At 38.0% G+C, this 21464-nt stretch overlaps 1 protein-coding gene across 20 annotated transcripts in view; it reads right to left on the bottom strand.

Annotated features, from left to right (window-relative positions):
* The window catches only part of PKHD1 (PKHD1 ciliary IPT domain containing fibrocystin/polyductin), a 485802-nt gene that overhangs the window by 264858 nt on the left and 199480 nt on the right, over positions 1–21464 (bottom strand). For all 20 annotated transcript variants that reach the window (XM_082729339.1, XM_082729341.1, XM_082729340.1 and 17 more), the window contains 3 exons: positions 18257–18369; positions 16886–16991; positions 12441–12575 (listed from right to left, as the gene is read on the bottom strand). In XM_082729339.1, the coding sequence (XP_082585465.1) occupies positions 12441–12575; positions 16886–16991; positions 18257–18369 (354 nt within the window). The remainder of the gene's footprint in view (positions 1–12440; positions 12576–16885; positions 16992–18256; positions 18370–21464) is intronic.

Genomic DNA, 21464 nt, shown 5'->3' on the forward strand with positions numbered 1-21464 from the left:
GTTATGGACATTAGGGAGGGTATGTGCTATGGTGAGTTCTACGAAGTGTATAAGCCTGATGATTCACCGACCTGTACCCCTGGGGAAAACAATACATTATATATTAATAAAAATAATTAATAAAAAAAGATTTAAAATTAAATTAAATTTTTAAAAATAGCGATGATAACAAGTGCTGATCATTTCCATAGTGGCCACTATCACTATGGAATATAGGTTGGCACTTTCTTATCAAGTTAAACAAACTCTTAACATACGACCTAGCAATTCAACTCCTAGGTAAATAAAAATTTATGTTCATACAAAAACCTTGCACAAATGATTATGACAGTTCCATTTGTAATCACCCAATCTGGAAACAACCGAAATGTCTTTAAACAAATGAATAGACTAAACACACTGTGGTACATCCATAGAATGGAATACAACCCAACAATAATAAGGAATAAAAGCCCGTTTCTTGCAACAAGTTAGGTAAATTCCAAAGGCATTTGATAGCAGAAGAAGTCAGTCTCAAAAAATTGCATGCTATCTGATTCCATTTAGATGATTATTCAGAAGAGAAAACTATAGTGACAGACAATGAATTAGAGATACCCTGAGGCAGGGCTAGGCTTGAGAGGAGGACATGGCTGCAAAGATAGAGTCTGAGACAGTTTTTTGGGATTAAAACAACTGTTTTGTTTTATCTTCATTATGGTGGTAGTGGTGGTGTCTGCACTAATGGTTACACTATTCTACACACATGCTTAAATCACAGAACGGTACATCAGAAAAAATCAGTTTTACTATATGTTAAAATCAAAAATAAAAATTAGAAAATCTAAAAAGAAACAAAAACTGCTTTCACTATTCCCCTCAAAATCTCTTGAACAAACTCCATCCAATCAAGTTGTTAGTTTTTTACTCTTCTACTCTTAAAAATAATTATATGCCTGAGAACCACCAGAAACTTAACAGGGCCCACCACCATGAAAGATAGTGCTGAAAAGAAAGAAGAAAAGCAAACCAGTGGAGACAAAGCCAGTATAGAAATCAGAAGAACACTTAAAACACCAACATTGAAACAAGAAGCCCGCAAAGAGATTTTTCAGTAAAAGAAAAAAGAACAAAAATGAGAGAACAGAGATAATCAATTGTATAAGAAAAAATTGAAGAACTACCCCTGAAAATAGAATAAAAAGACGGGTGACAAATCAGAGAGAATATTAAGAAAAGCAGAAAAGAAATCAAGGAGGCTCCATCTCAAAATAATAATACAGAAGGAGGGAAGGAAGGAAGGAAGGAATATGAGGAGAGAATTATCAAAGAAATGACTGAAGAAAACATCCCAGAAGGGAAAGATGGGTTTTCTAAACTGCCAAGCCCCATCCAGTGCCTGACACAGTCATTAGAGCAAAAAGCTACATGAGGGACATCATTCTGAAAATGCAAAATACTAGGGACAGGATTCTGAAAACTTCCAAAGAAGAAAACCTAAAAGGTAAATAACAGACCTAGAATCATAGTATCTTAAAATATTCAACGTCAGTGCTAGAAGCTAGGAGACAATGGAGTATTGTCTTCAAACTGTCAACGCAAGGGGGTGGGGGTGGGGCACCTGAGTGGTTCAATCAGTTAAGCTTCTGCCTTTACCTCAGGTCCTCTCAGCGGGGAGCCTGCTTCTCCCTTCCCCTCTGCCTGCCACTCCCCCTGCTCTCTCTGTCTCTATCAAATAAATAACTAAAATCTCTAAACAACAACAACAAAAAAAAAAACCAAATTGTCAAGGCAAAATGAACTCCAACCTGCTATTCCATAACTGACAACCTATAAATAAGGGGATCCCCATATTATCCCTCAAAATATTTACCTTTTGTAGACCCCTACTTGGTTAAGAAGATTACTATAGGCTATATTCTAATAAAATGAGGACTTAATCAGAAAGGAGGAAAATGTGGGAATTAGGAACAATAGCCCCAATACTAGGACAACATGCAGGAAAATTCTAGGATGTTGGTCAAGAGAAATTTCAGGGTACAGTTATGAAACCCTTCTCCAAAACTGCTGGTGCAAGTGTAAACACTTGGAATTGTTGTCTGGCATTATTCACTAAAGCTGAAAGGATATCCTCTGAGCCAGCAATTTTATAATTTGGCATAAATTCAAAAGAAGTACATGCACATGAACACAAGACATATAGAAGAGTGTTCATGACATCATTACTGGCAGTAGCCCAAAACTAAAAACAATCAAATGTCCATCAATACCAACATGCCTTTATTTTTTTTTTTTTTTTTTTTTTTTAACTTTTTATTTTTTATAAACATATATTTTTATCCCCAGGGGTACAGGTCTGTGAATCACCAGGTTTACACACTTCACAGCACTCACCAAAGCACATACCCTCCCCAATGTCCATAATCCCACCCCCTTCTCCCAAACCCCCTCCCCCCAGCAACCCTCAGTTTGTTTTGTGAGATTAAGAGTCACTTATGGTTTGTCTCCCTCCCAATCCCATCTTGTTTCATTTATTCTTCTCCTACCCACTTAAGCCTCCATGTTGCATCACCACTTCCTCATATCAGGGAGATCATATGATAGTTGTCTTTCTCTGCTTGACTTATTTCGCTAAGCATGATACGCTCTAGTTCCATCCATGTTGTTGCAAATGGCAAGATTTCATTTCTTTTGATGGCTGCATAGTATTCCATTGTGTATATATACCACATCTTCTTGATCCATTCATCTGTGGATGGACATCTAGGTTCTTTCCATAGTTTGGCTATTGTGGACATTGCTGCTATAAACATTCGGGTGCATGTGCCCCTTTGGATCACTACATTTGTATCTTTAGGGTAAATACCCAATAGTGCAATTGCTGGGTCATAGGGCAGTTCTATTTTCAACATTCTGAGGAACCTCCATGCTGTTTTCCAGAGTGGCTGCACCAGCTTGCATTCCCACCAACAATGTAGGAGGGTTCCCCTTTCTCCACATCCTCGCCAGCATCTGTCATTTCCTGACTTGTTGATTTTAGCCATTCTGACTGGTGTGAGGTGATATCTCATTGTGGTTTTGATTTGTATTTCCCTGATGCCGAGTGATATGGAGCACTTTTTCATGTGTCTGTTGGCCATCTGGATGTCTTCTTTGCAGAAATGTCTGTTCATGTCCTCTGCCCATTTCTTGATTGGATTATTTGTTCTTTGGGTGTTGAGTTTGCTAAGTTCTTTATAGATTCTGGACACTAGTCCTTTATCTGATATGTCGTTTGCAAATATCTTCTCCCATTCTGTCAGTTGTCTTTTGATTTTGTTAACTGTTTCCTTTGCTGTGCAAAAGCTTTTGATCTTGATGAAATCCCAATAGTTCATTTTTTCCCTTGCTTCCCTTGCCTTTTGCGTTGTTCCTAGGAAGATGTTGCTGCGGCAGAGGTCGAAGAGGTTGCTGCCTGTGTTCTCCTCAAGGATTTTGATGGATTCCTTTCGCACATTGAGGTCCTTCATCCATTTTGAGTCTATTTTTGTGTGTGGTGCAAGGAAATGGTCCAATTTCATTTTTCTACATGTGGCTGTCCAATTTTCCCAGCACCATTTATTGAAGAGGCTGTCTTTTTTCCATTGGACATTCTTTCCTGCTTTGTCGAAGATGAGTTGACCATAGATTTGAGGGTCTATTTCTGGGCTCTCTATTCTGTTCCATTGATCTATGTGTCTGTTTTTGTGCCAGTACCATGCTGTCTTAATGATGACAGCTTTGTAATAGAGCTTGAAGTCCGGAATTGTGATGCCACCAACGTTGGCTTTCTTTTTCAATATCCCTTTGGCTATTCGAGGTCTTTTCTGGTTCCATATAAATTTTAGCATTATTTGTTCCATTTCTTTGAAAAAGATGGATGGTACTTTGATAGGAATTGCATTAAATGTGTAGATTGCTTTAGGTAGCATAGACATTTTCACAATATTTATTCTTCCAATCCAGGAGCATGGAACATTTTTCCATTTCTTTGTGTCTTCCTCAATTTCTTTCATGAGTACTTTATAGTTTTCTGAGTATAGATTCTGTGTCTCTTTGGTTAGGTTTATTCCTAGGTATCTTATGGTTTTGGATGCAATTGTAAATGGGATTGACTCCTTAATATCTCTTTCTTCTGTCTTGCTGTTGGTGTAGAGAAATGCAACTGATTTCTGTGCATTGATTTTATATCCTGACACTTTACTGAATTCCTGTATAAGTTCTAGCAGTTTTGGAGTGGAGTCTTTTGGGTTTTCCACATATAGTATCATATCATCTGCGAAGAGTGATAATTTGACTTCTTCTTTGCCGATTTGGATGCCTTTAATTTCCTTTTGTTGTCTGATTGCTGAGGCTAGGACCTCTAGTACTATGTTGAATAGCAGTGGTGATAATGGACATCCCTGCCGTGTTCCTGACCTTAGTGGAAAAGCTTTCAGTTTTTCTCCATTGAGAATGATATTTGCGGTGGGTTTTTCATAGATGGCTTTGATGATATTGAGGTATGTGCCCTCTATCCCTACACTTTGAAGAGTTTTGATCAGGAAGGGATGCTGTACTTTGTCAAATGCTTTTTCAGCATCTATTGAAAGTATCATATGGTTCTTGTTCTTTCTTTTATTGATGTGTTGTATCACATTGACTGATTTGCGGATGTTGAACCAACCTTGCAGCCCTGGAATAAATCCCACTTGGTCGTGGTGAATAATCTTTTTAATGTACTGTTGAATCCTATTGGCTAGTATTTTGTTGAGTATTTTCGCATCTGTGTTCATCAAGGATATCGGTCTATAGCTCTCTTTTTTGGTGGGATCCTTGTCTGGTTTTGGGATCAAGGTGATGCTGGCCTCATAAAATGAGTTTGGAAGTTTTCCTTCCATTTCTATTTTTTGGAACAGTTTCAGGAGAATAGGAATTAGTTCTTCTTTAAATGTTTGGTAGAATTCCCCCGGGAAGCCATCTGGCCCTGGGCTTTTGTTTGTTTGGAGATTTTTAATGACTGTTTCAATCTCCTTACTGGTTATGGGTCTGTTCAGGCTTTCTATTTCTTCCTGGTTCAGTTGTGGTAGTTTATATGTTTCTAGGAATGCATCCATTTCTTCCAGATTGTCAAATTTATTGCCGTAGAGTTGCTCATAGTATGTTCTTATAATAGTTTGTATTTCTTTGGTGTTAGTTGTGATCTCTCCTCTTTCATTCATGATTTTATTTATTTGGGTCCTTTCTCTTTTCTTTTTGATAAGTCGGGCCAGGGGTTTATCAATTTTATTAATTCTTTCAAAGAACCAGCTCCTACTTTCGTTGATTTTTTCTATTGTTTTTTTGGTTTCAATTTCATTGATTTCTGCTCTGATCTTTATGATTTCTCTTCTCCTGTTGGGCTTAGGGTTTCTTTCTTGTTCTTTCTCCAGCTCCTTTAGGTGTAGGGTTAGGTTGTGTACCTGAGACTTTTCTTGTTTCTTGAGAAAGGCTTGTACCGCTATATATTTTCCTCTCAGGACTGCCTTTATTGTGTCCCACAGATTTTGAACTGTTGTATTTTCATTATCATTTGTTTCCATGATTTTTTTCAATTCTTCTTTAATTTCCCGGTTGACCCATTCATTCTTTAGAAGGATACTGTTTAGTCTCCATGTATTTGGGTTCTTTCCAAACTTCCTTTTGTGGTTGAGTTCTAGCTTTAGAGCATTGTGGTCTGAAAATATGCAGGGAATGATCCCAATCTTTTGATACCGGTTGAGTCCTGATTTAGGACCGAGGATGTGATCTATTCTGGAGAATGTTCCATGTGCACTAGAGAAGAATGTGTATTCTGTTGCTTTGGGATGAAATGTTCTGAATATATCTGTGATGTCCATCTGGTCCAGTGTGTCGTTTAAGGCCTTTATTTCCTTGCTGATCTTTTGCTTGGATGACCTGTCCATTTCAGTGAGGGGAGTGTTAAAGTCCCCTACTATTATTGTATTGTTGTTGATGTGTTTCTTTGATTTTGTTATTAATTGGTTTATATAGTTGGCTGCTCCCACGTTGGGGGCATAGATATTTAAAATTGTTAAATCTTCTTGTTGGACAGACCCTTTGAGTATGATATAGTGTCCTTCCTCATCTCTTATTATAGTCTTTGGCTTAAAATCTAATTGATCTGATATAAGGATTGCCACTCCTGCTTTCTTCTGATGTCCATTAGCATGGTAAATTCTTTTCCACCCCCTCACTTTAAATCTGGAGGTGTCTTCGGGCTTAAAATGAGTTTCTTGGAGGCAACATATAGATGGGTTTTGTTTTTTTATCCATTCTGATACCCTGTGTCTTTTGACAGGGGCATTTAGCCCATTCACATTCAGGGTAACTATTGAGAGATATAAATTTAGTGCCATTGTATTGCCTGTAAGGTGACTGTTATTTTATATGGTCTCTGTTCCTTTCTGATCTACCACTTGTAGGCTCTCTCTTTGCTTAGAGGACCCCTTTCAATATTTCCTGTAGAGCTGGTTTGGTATTTGCAAATTCTTTCAGTTGCTGTTTGTCCTGGAAGCTTTTAATCTCTCCTTCTATTTTCAATGATAGCCTAGCTGGATATAGTATTCTGGGCTGCATGTTTTTCTCGTTTAGTGCTCTAAAAATATCATGCCAGCTCTTTCTGGCCTGCCAGGTCTCTGTGGATAAGTCAGCTGCCAATCTAATATTTTTACCATTGTATGTTACAGACTTCTTTTCCCGGGCTGCTTTCAGGATTTTCTCTTTGTCACTGAGACTTGTAAATTTTACTATTAGGTGACGGGGTGTGGGCCTATTCTTATTGATGTTGAGGGGCGTTCTCTGAACCTCCTGAATTTTGATGCTCGTTCCCTTTGCCATATTGGGGAAATTCTCCCCAATAATTCTCTCCAGTATACCTTCTGCTCCCCTCTCTCTTTCTTCTTCTTCTGGAATCCCAATTATTCTAATGTTGTTTCATCTTATGGTGTCACTTAATTCTCGAATTCTCCCCTCGTGGTCCAGTAGCTGTTTGTCCCTCTTTTGCTCAGCTTCTTTATTCTCTGTCATTTGGTCTTCTATATCACTAATTCTTTCTTCTGCCTCATTTATCCTAGCAGTTAGAGCCTCCATTTTTGATTGCACCTCATTAATAGCTTTTTTGATTTCAACTTGGTTAGATTTTAGTTCTTTTATTTCTCCAGAAAGGGCTTTTATATCTCTCGAGAGGGTTTCTCTAATATCTTCCATGCCTTTTTCGAGCCCGGCTAGAACCTTGAGAATTGTCATTCTGAACTCTAGATCTGACATATTACCGATGTCTGTATTGATTAGGTCCCTAGCCTTCGGTACTGCCTCTTGTTCTTTTTTTTGCGTTGAATTTTTACGTCTTGTCATTTTGGCCAGATAAGAGTAAATGAAGGGGCAAGTAAAATACTAAAAGGGTGGCAACAACCCCAGAAAAATATGCTTTAACTAAATTAGAAGAGATCCAAAATCGTGAGTGGGGAGAAAGGGGATAAAAAGAGGTTCAAAAAGAAAGAAAGAAGAAAAAAAAAAAAAAAAAAAAAAAAAAAAAAAGAAAAAAATTTTTTTAAAAAAAGAAAACACCTGAAAAAATGTAAAAAAGAAAAAATATATATATTAGATAAACTAGTAAAAAATCGTTAAAAAAGAAAAAGGTAACAGTTAAAAAAAAAAAAAATTTTTACCCGAAGGCGAGAAGAAAAAGAAAAAAAAAAAATGAAAAAGAAAAAATTAAATTAACTGCAAGACTAAAAAAAAAATCACAGGAAAAAAGCCATGAGTTCCGTGCTTGGCTTTCTCCTCCTCTGGAATTCTGCTGCTCTCCTTGGTATTGAAACCGCACTCCTTGGTAGGTAAACTTGGTCTCGGCTGGATTTCTTGTTGATCTTCTGGGGGAGGGGCCTGTTGTAGTGATTCTCAAGTGTCTTTGCCCTAGGCGGAATTACACCTCCCTTACCCGGGGCCGGGGTGAGTAATCCGCTCGGGTTTGCTTTCAGGAGCTTTTGTTCCCTGAGCGCTTTCCGTAGAGTTCCGGAGGACGGGAACACAAATGGCGGCCTCCTGGTCTCCGGCCCGGAGGAGCCGAGAGCCCAGGGCCCCACTCCTCAGTGCGCCCTCAGAGAACAGCGCCCAGTTATTCCCGTCTGCCTGACCTCCGGCCGCGCTCCGAGCTCACCGAGCCTGCGATCGGTTCAAGGTAACACCGAGCTGTGAGCTTACTGTCGGCTCTGTTTCTGTAGCCGGCTTTCCCGTTCCAATACCCGCAAGCTCTGCAACACTCAGACACCCCCGATCCTTCTGTGACCCTGTGGGACCTGAGGCCACGCTGAACCCGCGTGGGCTTCGCCCCGGTTTAGCCTCTGGAGCGATGTCCCTCAGCGGAACAGACTTTTAAAAGTCCTGATTTTGTGCGCGGTTGCTCCGCCGCTTGCCGGGAGCCGGCCCCTCCCCCCGGGGTCTATCTTCCCGTCGCTTTGGATTCACTTCTCCGCCGGTCCTACCTTTCAGAAAGCGGTTGTTTTTCTGTTTCCAGAATTGCTGTTCTTCTTCTCTTCGGTCTGCCGATGGATTTTCAGGTGTTTGCAATCTTTAGATAAGCTATCTAGCTGATCTCCGGCTAGCTGAAGCAGTCTCAGCTTGCTACTTCTCCGCCATCTTCCCAACATGCCTTTAAAAAACTGTGGTATATTGGGATGCCTGGGTGGCTCAATTGGTTAAGCATCTGCCTTCAGCTCAGGTCATGATCTCAGGGTCCTGGGATCGAGTCCCGCATCTGGCTTCCTGCTCAGGGCGGAGGCTGCTTCTCCCTCTCCACCCTCTCCTCCCCCACTTATGCTCTCTCTCGCTATCTCTGCTTCTGTCTCTCTCTCTCTCAAATAAATAAAATCTTCAAAAACAAACAAAAAAAAACATATATAGTCATAAAGTGAAATACTACATAGTGATTGGGAAAACAAATTATTTCAACATATAAAAAATATAAAAACATACATGAATGTTACAGACATAATGTTGTGCCAAAGAAGCCAGGCACAGAAGAATTACTACTCTGTGATTCCATTTATATAAAGACTGAAAACAGAATTCAAATTAATCTAGGTCTATAGAAGTCTATGTAATGGTTTCCCTTTTGGCTGGGGTCTAGAAGAGGGGTTGGGTGGGAGGAGGCATGAAGGGATTCCAAAGGAACAGGTAGTGTTCTATTTCTTGATCTGAGTGGTATCTTATGGTTTTTACTTTATAAAAATCTATTGAGCTCTTCACTTGTGATTGGTGCACTTTTCTCTATAAATGTTATACTTCCATGAAACATTTATTTTAAGAAGTGGAACAGATAACAAGAGAAAAGTAACATACAAATGGGAAGGAAGAAAGAAGTTAAAGGAGTTTAAGGTCCTTGCATTCATTGCTCAGGTAAAGTTCAACAGTGCTGTTGTAACTTAAACCTCATTTAGACGAGAGGGAATCTTGAAAACTAAAATAATCATAAGAAAATGAGTAATTTTCAAATAAGTAAATATAAAAAAGATACTCTTCAATGCAAGACAGATCAAGTTTGAAGAGTAGGAAAGAAAGAAAAAAGAAAGAAAGAAAGAAATGAGAGGAAAGAGAGAAAAGAAAACTGGTTGCCAACTTAGGAGCACAAAGTAAGACGGTAGAAATAAATGCAAATGTATGGGAGACATCAGCATGGGGATGGTAATTGAAACCACTAGAGAAAATGAGATTTCACCCAGGGAGAGCAAGTACATTGAGAAGAGAAAGGGCCCTACAACAGAATTTAGAGAAACAAAAGGTTGAAAGGTCTAAATTAAGGAAGGCAAATCCACAAGTGAAAATAGGAGCTAACCTCCCCACCCCCACTCCAAGAAATAGTAGGAAGAATGAAGCCATCCATCAGCATCTGTCTGAATAAGATACATGTTAAAGTATTGTCATCTGTTCAAATTAATGTCAATAACAATGAGAAGGCAACCATCTCACAGAGACTTCTCAAAGTAGGGTGACCATAATTAGTATCCAAATCAGGACACTTTTGAGAGTGAAAAGAGATGCTAATGAAATAGAATGTTAGGACAACAGGCATAAACAAAATAGCCAGACTGGGGTACACAGTGATAAGAGAAGGCATCTCTTTCTCTTGTGTATTAAAGCCATCCTCCCTCAATATAAAGTAATGTTGAGTGTGAGGGTACCAGCATATACACAAATAGGCTTAAAGGAGAAAAAATCCTTTTAATAAAAAGTTCTCCTGGAAACTAATGTTTGTTTTAGGATAGGACTCGCTGGTAATTGTGTGCTACCAGTTACATGTGGGTAGAAGGTCAGAGAATGGATAGACCACATTCTCTGAAAAATCTTAATTCCTAAAGGGATGGCAGGCATGAAAGAGAGAAGCTAAAATCAAAGTTCCACAACCACAGAAGGCCAGGCATCCTTTTTTTTTTTTTTAACAACTGACATAGTTTCACATGGCAATAGAGTGGTTCCCAAATAAATCTGAGCAATCTTGCATTAAGTAAAGATTCGTAGATGTTTTTCTTTTTTGTTTTCAACAGTAGAACTTCACGGAGCCTTTAAAGTATGAATATGCCATGTGAATGTCAGGGAATGGAGGTATTGTCAACAGTATATCCTAAATGTAATTAACCTAAGAAGCCTGCTTTTCTCAGACCCTCTCTTGGGACTAGACTTCCATGACAAACACTTTAGAAAATACTGGAGTGGGCAATGCTCATTGCCGAAGCTGTTTTCCATGTGCAATTGAAAGAGTGTTTGGCCAGGAGCCAGAGGATATGCTGGTCCTAGCTCCACAACACTAGGCATAGATCTTGGGCTGTCATTTGACTTCCTAAATCTTCCATCACTTTACCTGTAAATTCAGGAGTTCTAACTAGATCAACTCTCAGCTAATAGTTAGCTCTAAAGTTCCATGGTTTTATGATCTGGATGCTTAACCAGGATCTAGATCTCTCCTAGAACAAACCACTTAAAATCATCTATTCAAGGACTTTCATCCTACACTTTCTTAAGAGACTGAGAGATCCTCTTTTGGCTGCATTGCATTTGTGATGAATCACACCCCCGGGGTGGGATTATGTTTTATTATATCATGATAAGCACCCTTTTTCATAATTTATATTTTAATTTGTGTCACTCTCTAAATAGACATTATGATGTCTATTTAATATCCATTAAGATGTTGTGACATTAATTTACCAGGACAGTTAGTGACTCAGCTTGATGGAGATGTTTTTGGCATCTTCTCTAAAGTTATTCCTAAAGAATTTAAGGGCTTTTGATCTATCAGTATCAAAGAATCTAAATCTGGGTTCCATTCTTTCTTGAAAATTCTGCAATCTAAGAAAAGATTCATGTCTCACGGTGGTAATCCTTTTAGAGAAAAGGAAAAACTGGCAGGTATTTCCCTCCTGAAAAGGATGGTTCAAAAAAGACTTAACTAAGTTTGAGAACCAAACATAGAAAAATGAAGCTTAGTATGAAAATTATTTTTTAAACTTAATATTTATATCTATACCTGTAAAAATAAGCTCCAAGGGAAGTACAAAGGGTTATGATTATTTAAATTTCAATTGGTCAAAACACTGAGGAACAGACTAAAGAGAAAACTCCTTCCTTGGTATTCAAAAGTACTATAGGTCTCTGCCATCTCTGTTATGACAATGTGATATGAATATACATGTAACTCCTTCAAGAACAAGAACTTGGGAGATCCATTATAGGTCTGAAGGCTACTAAAACCAATGGCAGTCACGGACTTATCTTAAGGGAAGCCAGTAGTTCTAGTTCCACACCTGAGAAATTTTTTTTTCTTCATCTACATTCTGCTACTCAAGCCACACAGTGGCAGAGAAGCATCTATAGTCTGCACTTATCATGTAGAAACCCACACTTGGGCAAATATTAGGGAATCATCTAAGAAGCCCTAGTATACTATACAATGTAAATTTATGTTACCTCCTTCAGGGAGGAACTCTAAATAGAATAAAAACCCCATAAAATGTTGATGTTGAAACTTAGCAAACCATAATACAAAGAGAAAATGTAGAGTTATGCTATTCCATAATCCTTGTGAGGTTAGAGTAAACTAACCCCAAATTATTTAGTTTGTTATTGAATTGGTATGAAAATAATGCTAAATAGCAACCAAGTAAGAATTCTTCAGGCTACTCATGACTTTTATGATTTATATGGACCCATAACATTGAAACCTTGTGTATATTTGAATTTTATCATGAACTTCACCATGGTTACAAAAAAAAAAAAAAAAAAAAAAACCCTCTTCCAAATTTGACCAACTAAAAACAAGATTCACTGAAGAATGCTATTAAAATTACATATCCTGGATCACCAGGGAACCTAGCACATATGATTCTGTTTTGATGGACAGCCTAAAACAACTACACTAAGGCACTTACCTTGTGGGCAAAATGGCCAAGTAATAAGCTGTCAGTAATTGAAGTATTTGCATCACTTTCTAAGATGTCAATTCCAAAATCTCTGCATGAATAAACTTGGAAGTTTTTCAGGTGAAGATTACTACTTCTAAAAATCTATAAAACAACAGCATATGTTACGGCAAAGGTCTGAGGCTTGATTTTTCTTGCAGAATTCCTATAGCTTCTTTAATTATTGATTAAGTATAAATAAGCATGCTATTCCATGTTTAAGCAGCTTTTGTTCACCAATATCCATACAGACATCCCAAAGTTGCCATGAGGTCAGTGTTAACTATTCCCCTTTGGCAACATCCCCTCTGTACTTTTCATTTCTCCTCATAATAACTGTTACATTAAAAATGTCAATGTAAATTTTTCACATATCTAAAATAGGCTTGCAGTTGTCAAATCACACAAAATTAATGGAGAAAAACAGAGCATCCAGGAACTCTAGTACTTAATCTTTTCCTCAGTAGAGTATACCTTAACTAATATTATCAGAAAATTGCAATATGAAATAAGTAATTCAGCATGACTACAGACACAAAATATGCTATGTACATCTATATTCATGACAATGTGGGTTAATGGGCCCAAACAGGGGTTGAGTATTAGCAAAATTAGCTTGTTAGAGCTGAATGAGTCCCTTTAGTTTGGGGGACAGAGCTCTTGGTTTTGAGCTAGCACTGATAGGAACTAACTACATGATCTTAGGCAAGACATTTCTTTTCCTAGACTTCAGTTCAACAAACATCAGGATGTAGGTCTGGACTAGCAATTAACCTAACACAGTCATTCCTTTATTTATTAAATAGGGTCATATTCACAATCGTATCTTCAAGTAGATGTTTCCTATTAATTAAGGCTTAAGTAGCCTTGACTGATTGATTGATCAATTGATTTTTGGTAGCATTGATTTATCATAGTATCATGCTTCTGCCCATCAATGAGTCTTTGTGTTTGAACTTTCAAGAATCGAACAGCTAGCATATCCCATTATGTATACACCGACAGCTTTTATAAAATGATAGATCTTTGAAGACACAAAGGTTTATTTAAACAAAAAAGGTTATGATCTGAACTGTTAACAACAGTTGTGACCTACTTACAGGCATCAGCCCAAATTCTGGCAAATACACTCATATTTTAAAACAACGAACACCCAACATTATTTAGAAAACCTGGTGATTTTAAAAGAAAACCAAGATACAACAGCAAAAATTACCTATTTGTGGTGTGAATACCTTCATAATGTACTCTCATCTCTCACTCTCCCTTTTCTAAAAGAATCTCTTTGTGTCTAGGAAACATGGTGAGGAGAGGGTGTTCTTCTCAACTCTTATTACCATGCACACACAAAGGCCAGATACCTGAGTCGGAATCCAGGAATTCTGAACTATATGACTTTATCAAGTATTTTAACCCTTACCCAGAAAGTTTCCTTTCCTTCAAAAAATAGTGTAATAGTGACGCAGCTCCCTCAAGTTTATTAAGATGATTAAATAAGAAAATATCCCCAAATGTTAACTACCAAGCTATCAATATCATCAAATAAATATAAATTTATATTTAGACACAATTTTACCCAGTGGATTCTTCTGGTCAAGTATCTATAAACACGATGCTTGTGCCTAATGACTAGAGTAAAGCCAGATATATCTAACAATGAAAGTTTATCAAATTTAAACACAACACATTTTTGATGGATACAGAAGGCATTTCTCAATGTTAAAATTTGCAGAGACATTATTGTCGACACTGATCTATCACTACATACTCCACAAACATCCAGGCACTCTTCTGGACACTTTGCATGTGGGCATGTAATTAACTCTTGAAACAAACTTATCCTTTCAGATAAGTTATAACTTATCTTCCCATTTTACAAATGAAATAAGAAAAATCATGGGATTTGCCCAACATCACAAGGATAGGACTTGGCTCCTTTCACTGAACATAATGTTTCCGGGGTTCATTCATGGTGTAGCATGTTTTGGACTTCATTTCCTTTTATGTCTAAGTAATAGTCCTTTGTTTTCATTTACCACATTATATTTATCCACTTATCCAATGGTGACTATCTGGGTCGTTTCTACCTTTTGGCTATTATGACTAACGCTGCTTAGACATTTGAGTATAAGCTTCTCTGTGAATCTATGTTTTATTTCTCTTGGGTATATACCTAGGAGTAAAGTTGATAGATCACATAGTATCTTTGTGTGTAATCATGTGAGGAACTGCCAGACTGTTCTCTGAAGGACCTAGACCATTTTAAATTTCCATCAACAATGTGTGAGGGTTTTAGTTTCTCTACATCTTCATCAACATTTGTTATCATTTTGATTCTAGCCAACCTAGTGGGTGTGAAGTAGTAGTTCACTGTGTTTTTGATTTGTATTTCTCCAATAGCTAATTATGTTGAACACCTTTTTACATGCTTGTCGCCATTTGTGTATCTTCTTTGGAAAAGCGCCTATTCAGATACTTGGCTCATTTTTTAAATTGGGTTGTCTTTTTGTTGTTGAGTTGTAAGAGTTCTCCTATATTCTAGATACAATTCCCTTATCAGATATACCATTTGCAAATATTTCATCCCATTAGATAGGTTGTATTTTTACTTTCCTGATGAGGAGCTTTGAAACATTGAAATTTTCAATTTTGACAAAGTCTAATCTATCCATTTTTCTTCTGTTACTTATATTTTTGGTGTCATACCTAACAATCTTTACCTAAATCCAAAGTCATAAATATTTACCCCTTTGTTTTCTTCTAAGAGTTTTATAGGTTTTTTTTTTCTAATGTTTAGGTTTTTGATCCATTATTGAGTCAATTTTTATAAGTAGTGTGAGGTAGGGATCCAACTTCATTCTTTTGAATGTGGTTATCCAATTATTCCAGCACCATATGTTCAGAAGGCTAATACTTCCCCCACTGAATGGTTTTGGCATCCCTGTGAAAAATCAGTTGTGTGGGTTTATTTCTGGACTCTCAGTTCTATCCCATTGATCTATATTTCTATCCTTGTGTCCATACCACACTGTCTTGATTACTATTGCCTTGTAGTAATTTTTAAAATAAGGAAGTATAAATCTTTATTCTTTTTCAGGATTATTTTGGAGGGAGTTACTTTTTAAATTCCCTGCTATTATGTTAATTACTTTCCTTTACTCTTTTCATCAAAGCAAAATTCCAAAAGCATTCTCATTATTTGAACTTTTTGACTAATTAAACTTGAGTATACAAGAGTTTCATCTTTAAAGATCTGTGTTTTCTTTCATGGGTTTAGCACTTCTGACTGCAGAACTTGAGAAAGCTGACTCATGACCACCTTTTAATATGTCCATATTATTAGGTTATTTCTTTTAGAAAAAGGTTATTCAAGAGCATGAAAACAGAGTATAAGTCTCTGTAAGGCATGAATTTCTTCTCTGCTTAAGACAGGACTCAACCAATGTTTCTGCTGGATTTGTAACTCCTTTATTCATAATGTTTATGGGCAACAAAGTACTTTATAAAGTTAAGTAAGAACAAAACCCTAAATAAAATTGGTATTCTTCCTGTTCCTAATTATATATTTTTGGGCTTTTCCCATCCACAATCATCTTCCTCTTGTTGGATATGTGAAATACATGTCTAACGTTCTTAATGTAACTTAATTATATGTTTTTATTCTGCTTCCTGAATGCCCTGTAAACCTATTTCTTCATCTACATATCTTACGCTCCAGATTGCTAAGTGGCAGGGACCAAGTGTGTGTAATTTTCTCTGTGTAGCACCAAAGAGTGACCGTGGAAAATTTTGTATGTTGCTGTTAACTGTGAGCACCCAAAGCTTCCTTACAAGAAATCACTATGTTCATGAAAAGTGAATGATTGAATGTGAACTTTTTCCTTTTTGAAGAAAATGTGGTTCATTGATAAAGATAAGAATGGCATCGTGAGCTGGAATTTTTCTTTCAATGAGGAACATCATTATTTTCTTAGGATTGAAGCATGCATTATTCAGGATATTAAGATATCAAATGCACAGCATTTGGTGTCTGGGTTCTGCACCAGGCTGTGCTATTAACTAACTATGTGACTTTGGCAAATCCCTTTAGTTTCTGAGCCTTCATTTCTTATCTCTAAATAGGCATGGGAGGTGAGGAACGGAGGACCTCTATGATTCCTCCTGCTTATAATTTCTATGATTCTGTTGTTTCCATTAGAGCTGCTGAAAAGTCACCAGAGTAGAACCAAACTGACCCTGGCTTCCAGAGTAGGAATTCATTCAACAATTTTCCCACACACCTATGATGTTGTTTGCTCCTTAATACTGTGATAATATTGTTATGGCTCCCAAACCATCCCCCTTTAAATAGAGACACATAATAAACTACCCTCAGAGAACAAATGACAATTTAATGAAAAACTAACATAGCTTACCTGGGCACCACCTGCACTTCCCCAAACTGTGAAGTTCTGGAACAGGGTGGGGCCCCTGCCATTATCCCAAGGTGGCTGAAACTGAGGGTAAATTAAGAGACCAGACCTTGAAAGCAAAACAAAGAGTGAAAATCAGCCACTTTCTGTGTTCCAAATGTCCCACTTTTTCTCACTGGGAAATATAAAATGAAGGTAATGGATAAGGAGAGTGGAGATGAGGCCTATGAGCCTTCTTCCTGTCCAGCATTGCCCACCCCTCAGCCTTCCCTCTCTGTGACCCTCCATGACCTGCTCCCATCTCAGCAGATGCAGATTGCCAAAATCTCAGTCTTTCATCCCAGCCTTTCTCTAGGTTCACCCCTTCCTAGCAGACTGGACACCTGTGCCTAGCCCATTAGAACACACTAGGAAAGTGGATACGAGCACCGTTACTCCCTCCAACTTTTGTTCTTCTCCTTGAAATGCACTACCTTCACAGGACTCTGGGTATCTTCTTTGCTCATATCGCGGAGCTGCTGAGAGCATCTTGGTAAAACTTCATAATCTTAATGATAAATTCATGGCACATGTGCTAATTCTAGACTTAGCTCTTTCAAGATGGCACAGCAATCATTTTGAATCCTTATTCCACTCTCCTCTCACTGTCCATCAGAGCAGTATCACTATACTATTACTATCATAATTATTGATAGCTATCAATTACTGAGTTCCTACTATATTCTAGGTGGTCCTTTAGGTGCATCATAGGAGTCATCTCTAATTATCACATCAAACTTCCACAAATTTGTGTAATTCCATAAATTACACAAATAAGGGATCTGACTCTTAAAAAAAAAACAAGAAATAAGCAAACAAAAATTTTCTAGTCGAGCAAGATTTGATTCAGGGCCTGAATGACTCTGAAGTCCACATTTCACCCATGTTCCCACCATGCTTCCCAGCTCTTGCTCTTAGCAGATGATCTGAACTTCATGTACCAAAACCTTGAACAAGTCCCCTCCCCTCTTACCAGAGTACCTGTCCCCAGCCAAGAGCCTTTCCCCAAAGACTTCTCACCCTACTCAGATCCTGAGCCCAGGCATTCTCACCTCCTGGTTTCTTCTAATCCCTTGGAAATTTAATTGCTCTCTCTATTGAATTTTATTTCTCCATATATGAAAGACGCACTCTGTCCCGCTGCCTTCTCCAGTGACTTCCCTATCCCTTTCCTTCCCTTCACCACCAAACTTTTATAATCCAAAATGCTTATACAGGTGCATCATAAAATCGTACATGGATGCCCCAGATTACCACCTCTCTGAGAGTGTTGTAAAAAAAAAAAAAATAGTTAAATCTCACACCCAAAATGTAGATGAATTTACCCAAGTTTACCTTGTACAAGAATGTGCAATATTCTGGGTAAAGGAGAGAAGTGGAGCTTGTGATGTTTGGCTGGTCACCAGATGAAAAAAGTATCCCAAACCAGCAACATACACCCTGTTTCCCTACAGAAATTAAGGATAGTTAAAGAATAGTTATTCCAGATACTATAAGGTTGCCAGAAAGAAAGACTTTTCTATGTGGTCATTCTGCTTCTCTTAATTTACTTCCTGTCCAAGTATATTGATACTTTCATGGCTCATGCACTATTCACACACCCCAATCCTTCCCCCTGACCCCAGGAATCAGATAGACTCTCATTTTTCTTCCTCAGTGCAACTCAACTGGGCTGTAATTTATTTACCTTAGTAAGTGGTATCTCATGTTAAAGTAGTCTTGTAGGATTCCACAGTGAAAGGCTTCCTTCTTCATCAGTATGTGCCCTTCACTTTGGTGTTTGAAATAGTACTGGAGCCAAAGGCTTACTTTAAAGCCAAGTCTATACAAGGTGTCCTCTCCAATCCTTCAAACAAATCAATGATTTGGCTATAGGTTGAAGACCACTGATTATACTAGTTATGCCTTTGTTCTGAGACAGTTATGCACTGAGACACAGTGTCTGAGATCAAATACCAGCTTGAATCTCCTCAATGTCCTCTTCTTCTGATTAGATCATTTTAATCACCTTATTATTTCTTTATAGGATTTCCTACCTAAATAATTTGATGTCTTTTATACACTGATATAAAATCTAAATTCTCCATTGGACCACATGAGATTGGTGCTTTAATTCTGATCAAACTGAAAACAATGGATTCTCTTTATAAACTCAATAAGATATTGACATAGACTCATCACTGTGTAATATATTTTAAGAAAGAGTAGAAAATTAATTCCCTAAAGAGTCTTTTATTATATATAGAGGTATTCTGCTTGGCCTGCCCAATGTTTATAAAAACTGTGACTTTGTTTCTAGTATTTTACAATTGGGACACTTAATATAAAAATTTAGACTCTCAGTTTTTTAACAATACAAAGTGCAAATTCCTGTGGGGGTAGCCATGGACCAGCTGGGGTTATGAAGTGCCTGCCTTCTTGGATTATGGTTATTCTGGCATAGTCCCTACCGTTCCTGTGTCACTCATTTATGATACCAGGCAAGTACCCATGGGTATTTGAATTTGCAACCTCTAACTCCAGGCAGTAAGGTAAATGGTATATTGGCTCTTCCATGTTCCAGGAGGAGGACTGAAGGGCCAAGAGACCAAACTGCTGGACTACTTCCTAGGCAATTATGTGCATCTCTCTCTCAGCCTCAGAGGCTGGTCTGAGGCCAAGATGCCCATGTCTACCTAGAGAATAGAAGTCAAGAAACAGGACACTCAGTCAGCCTCAGGCCCAAGCTTTGTGCTCCAGGGACAAATGGAAATCCAGAGGCTACTGCATAGCTCTTCCCTGATCACCTGGGGGGTTGACGTGGCCTGGCTGGTGTGACAATAAGAAAACTGCCTTATTCCTACGAGCAACTCACCTCCTGGGAGCTCATGCTATGGGACTGGGAAAGCTCATCCCAAACATTAGGATCAAGTCACAGAAGAGAGAATTAAAAGCAAAAGGCACTGTGATGCTGTACAACCCAACAAAACATTGTCTTTCTTTAAAACAATACTTCAGTGCCATAGTTGCCTCTAAACAGGGCTTGGTAGGACTGTGTTGTGAGTCTTTTGCTAGAACAGTTTCTTAAATTTTAGTGTGCATGCGGGATAGAGCTATAAGATTTAGCAAACAAAAAACACAGATGCCAAGTTAGATTTAAATTTCAGATTTGAAAAAAACAACTTTTTTTCTAATATAAGTATATCTCAAATATTATATAGGATATAGTTACACTAAAATTTATTAATATTTCTGAAATTTAAACTTAGTCACATATGCTGCATGTTGTCTGGAAACCCTAACCTGGAGCATATAAAATACAGATTTCTAGGTCCCCACCACTAGTTATTCTGACTTCACAGGTGCTGAAGTTGATGGTGAAGGGTTGGAGGACAGTACTCTGCACTCTTGAGCACCACAGGTGGGTCCAATGTAAGTGATCTTTGACCTCATTTTGATAACTACTGCTCTGGAGGTGACTGAGATACTAACACTGTACTGTCTATTCATCAGAGGGTCCAGGAGATGTTCAAAGAAGAGAGAAACACTGGGAAGAATTCACTTCCTGGTAATTTTGCCAAGAGCTGCCTTAGGAGCCTATTGCACTTGGAGGCCACTACAGAAAACTGAAGGAGAATAGAGACCTAGACAATCAGGGCCCCAGGAGCTATCTGTTCCCAGGATCCCAGCAAAAAGGTAGTCCAACTCAGTGCAAGTTATATTTATGTCAAGTTTTTCTTTCCCTTAGAAATATTTATCTCATTCTTAACTTAGAACCAAACGTGATAATAATATTCAGAGTAAAGATTTTTAGAGAAGTTGCTATTGTCCAGGTACCAGATTTTATTCTCATTTACTTTCACAACAATCCTGAGTTATATATTATTATCACAATTTCACAAAGAAACTGAATCTTGGAGATGTTGAGTAACTTCCTCAAAGTCACAGAGCCCATAGCATAGTGTTTGGATGTTGCTACCTGAATATAGGTTTCCTCAAAATTGGAGAGCATTTTTCAGGTCAGATTTAACTAAAGAGTTGTTCTGTTCACCCAAATTCCAGACAGTATAAAATCCCTTCCATTCCCACCAAAGGGGAAAATGGCAGTTCAGAGGGCCCAGAGTAAAACATGGGTGTGGGATTGAGCCAATCCCCACTAGTGAGCAGGGAAAGACATGACATTTTTGAAGAGTATGTTAGGATTAGGGTTCTGAGACTCCAGCATGAAGGGATTGAGCATTATCAAGGTGTAGACGTAAAGTTAATGAGGACTGGCTACTGATGGGCTTTTTGAACAACAGAAGAAAAGATTGAGACTGCCGTAATGTCTATTGAATGCTGATACAGAGAGTGAGGAATATAGATATTAGAACAGGACACAAAAAAAGGGTTAGAACTCATGGAGAAAGTTCTGGCTAGTCAGGGCAGAGCTCTCTCATATTCTCTCACATGGCTCAAGGAGTTTTATTCCATTCTGAGTGAGGGAGGACTGATGGTAGAGACTCCAAACACATTCTTACTTATAGCTCTTCTCTGTTTATCCTTAGGTTGAGCAAAATCATTT

This window comes from Mustela nivalis, assembly GCF_964662115.1.
Source record: "Mustela nivalis genome assembly, chromosome: 5".
In the NCBI taxonomy this organism is placed as follows: domain Eukaryota; kingdom Metazoa; phylum Chordata; class Mammalia; order Carnivora; family Mustelidae; genus Mustela; species Mustela nivalis.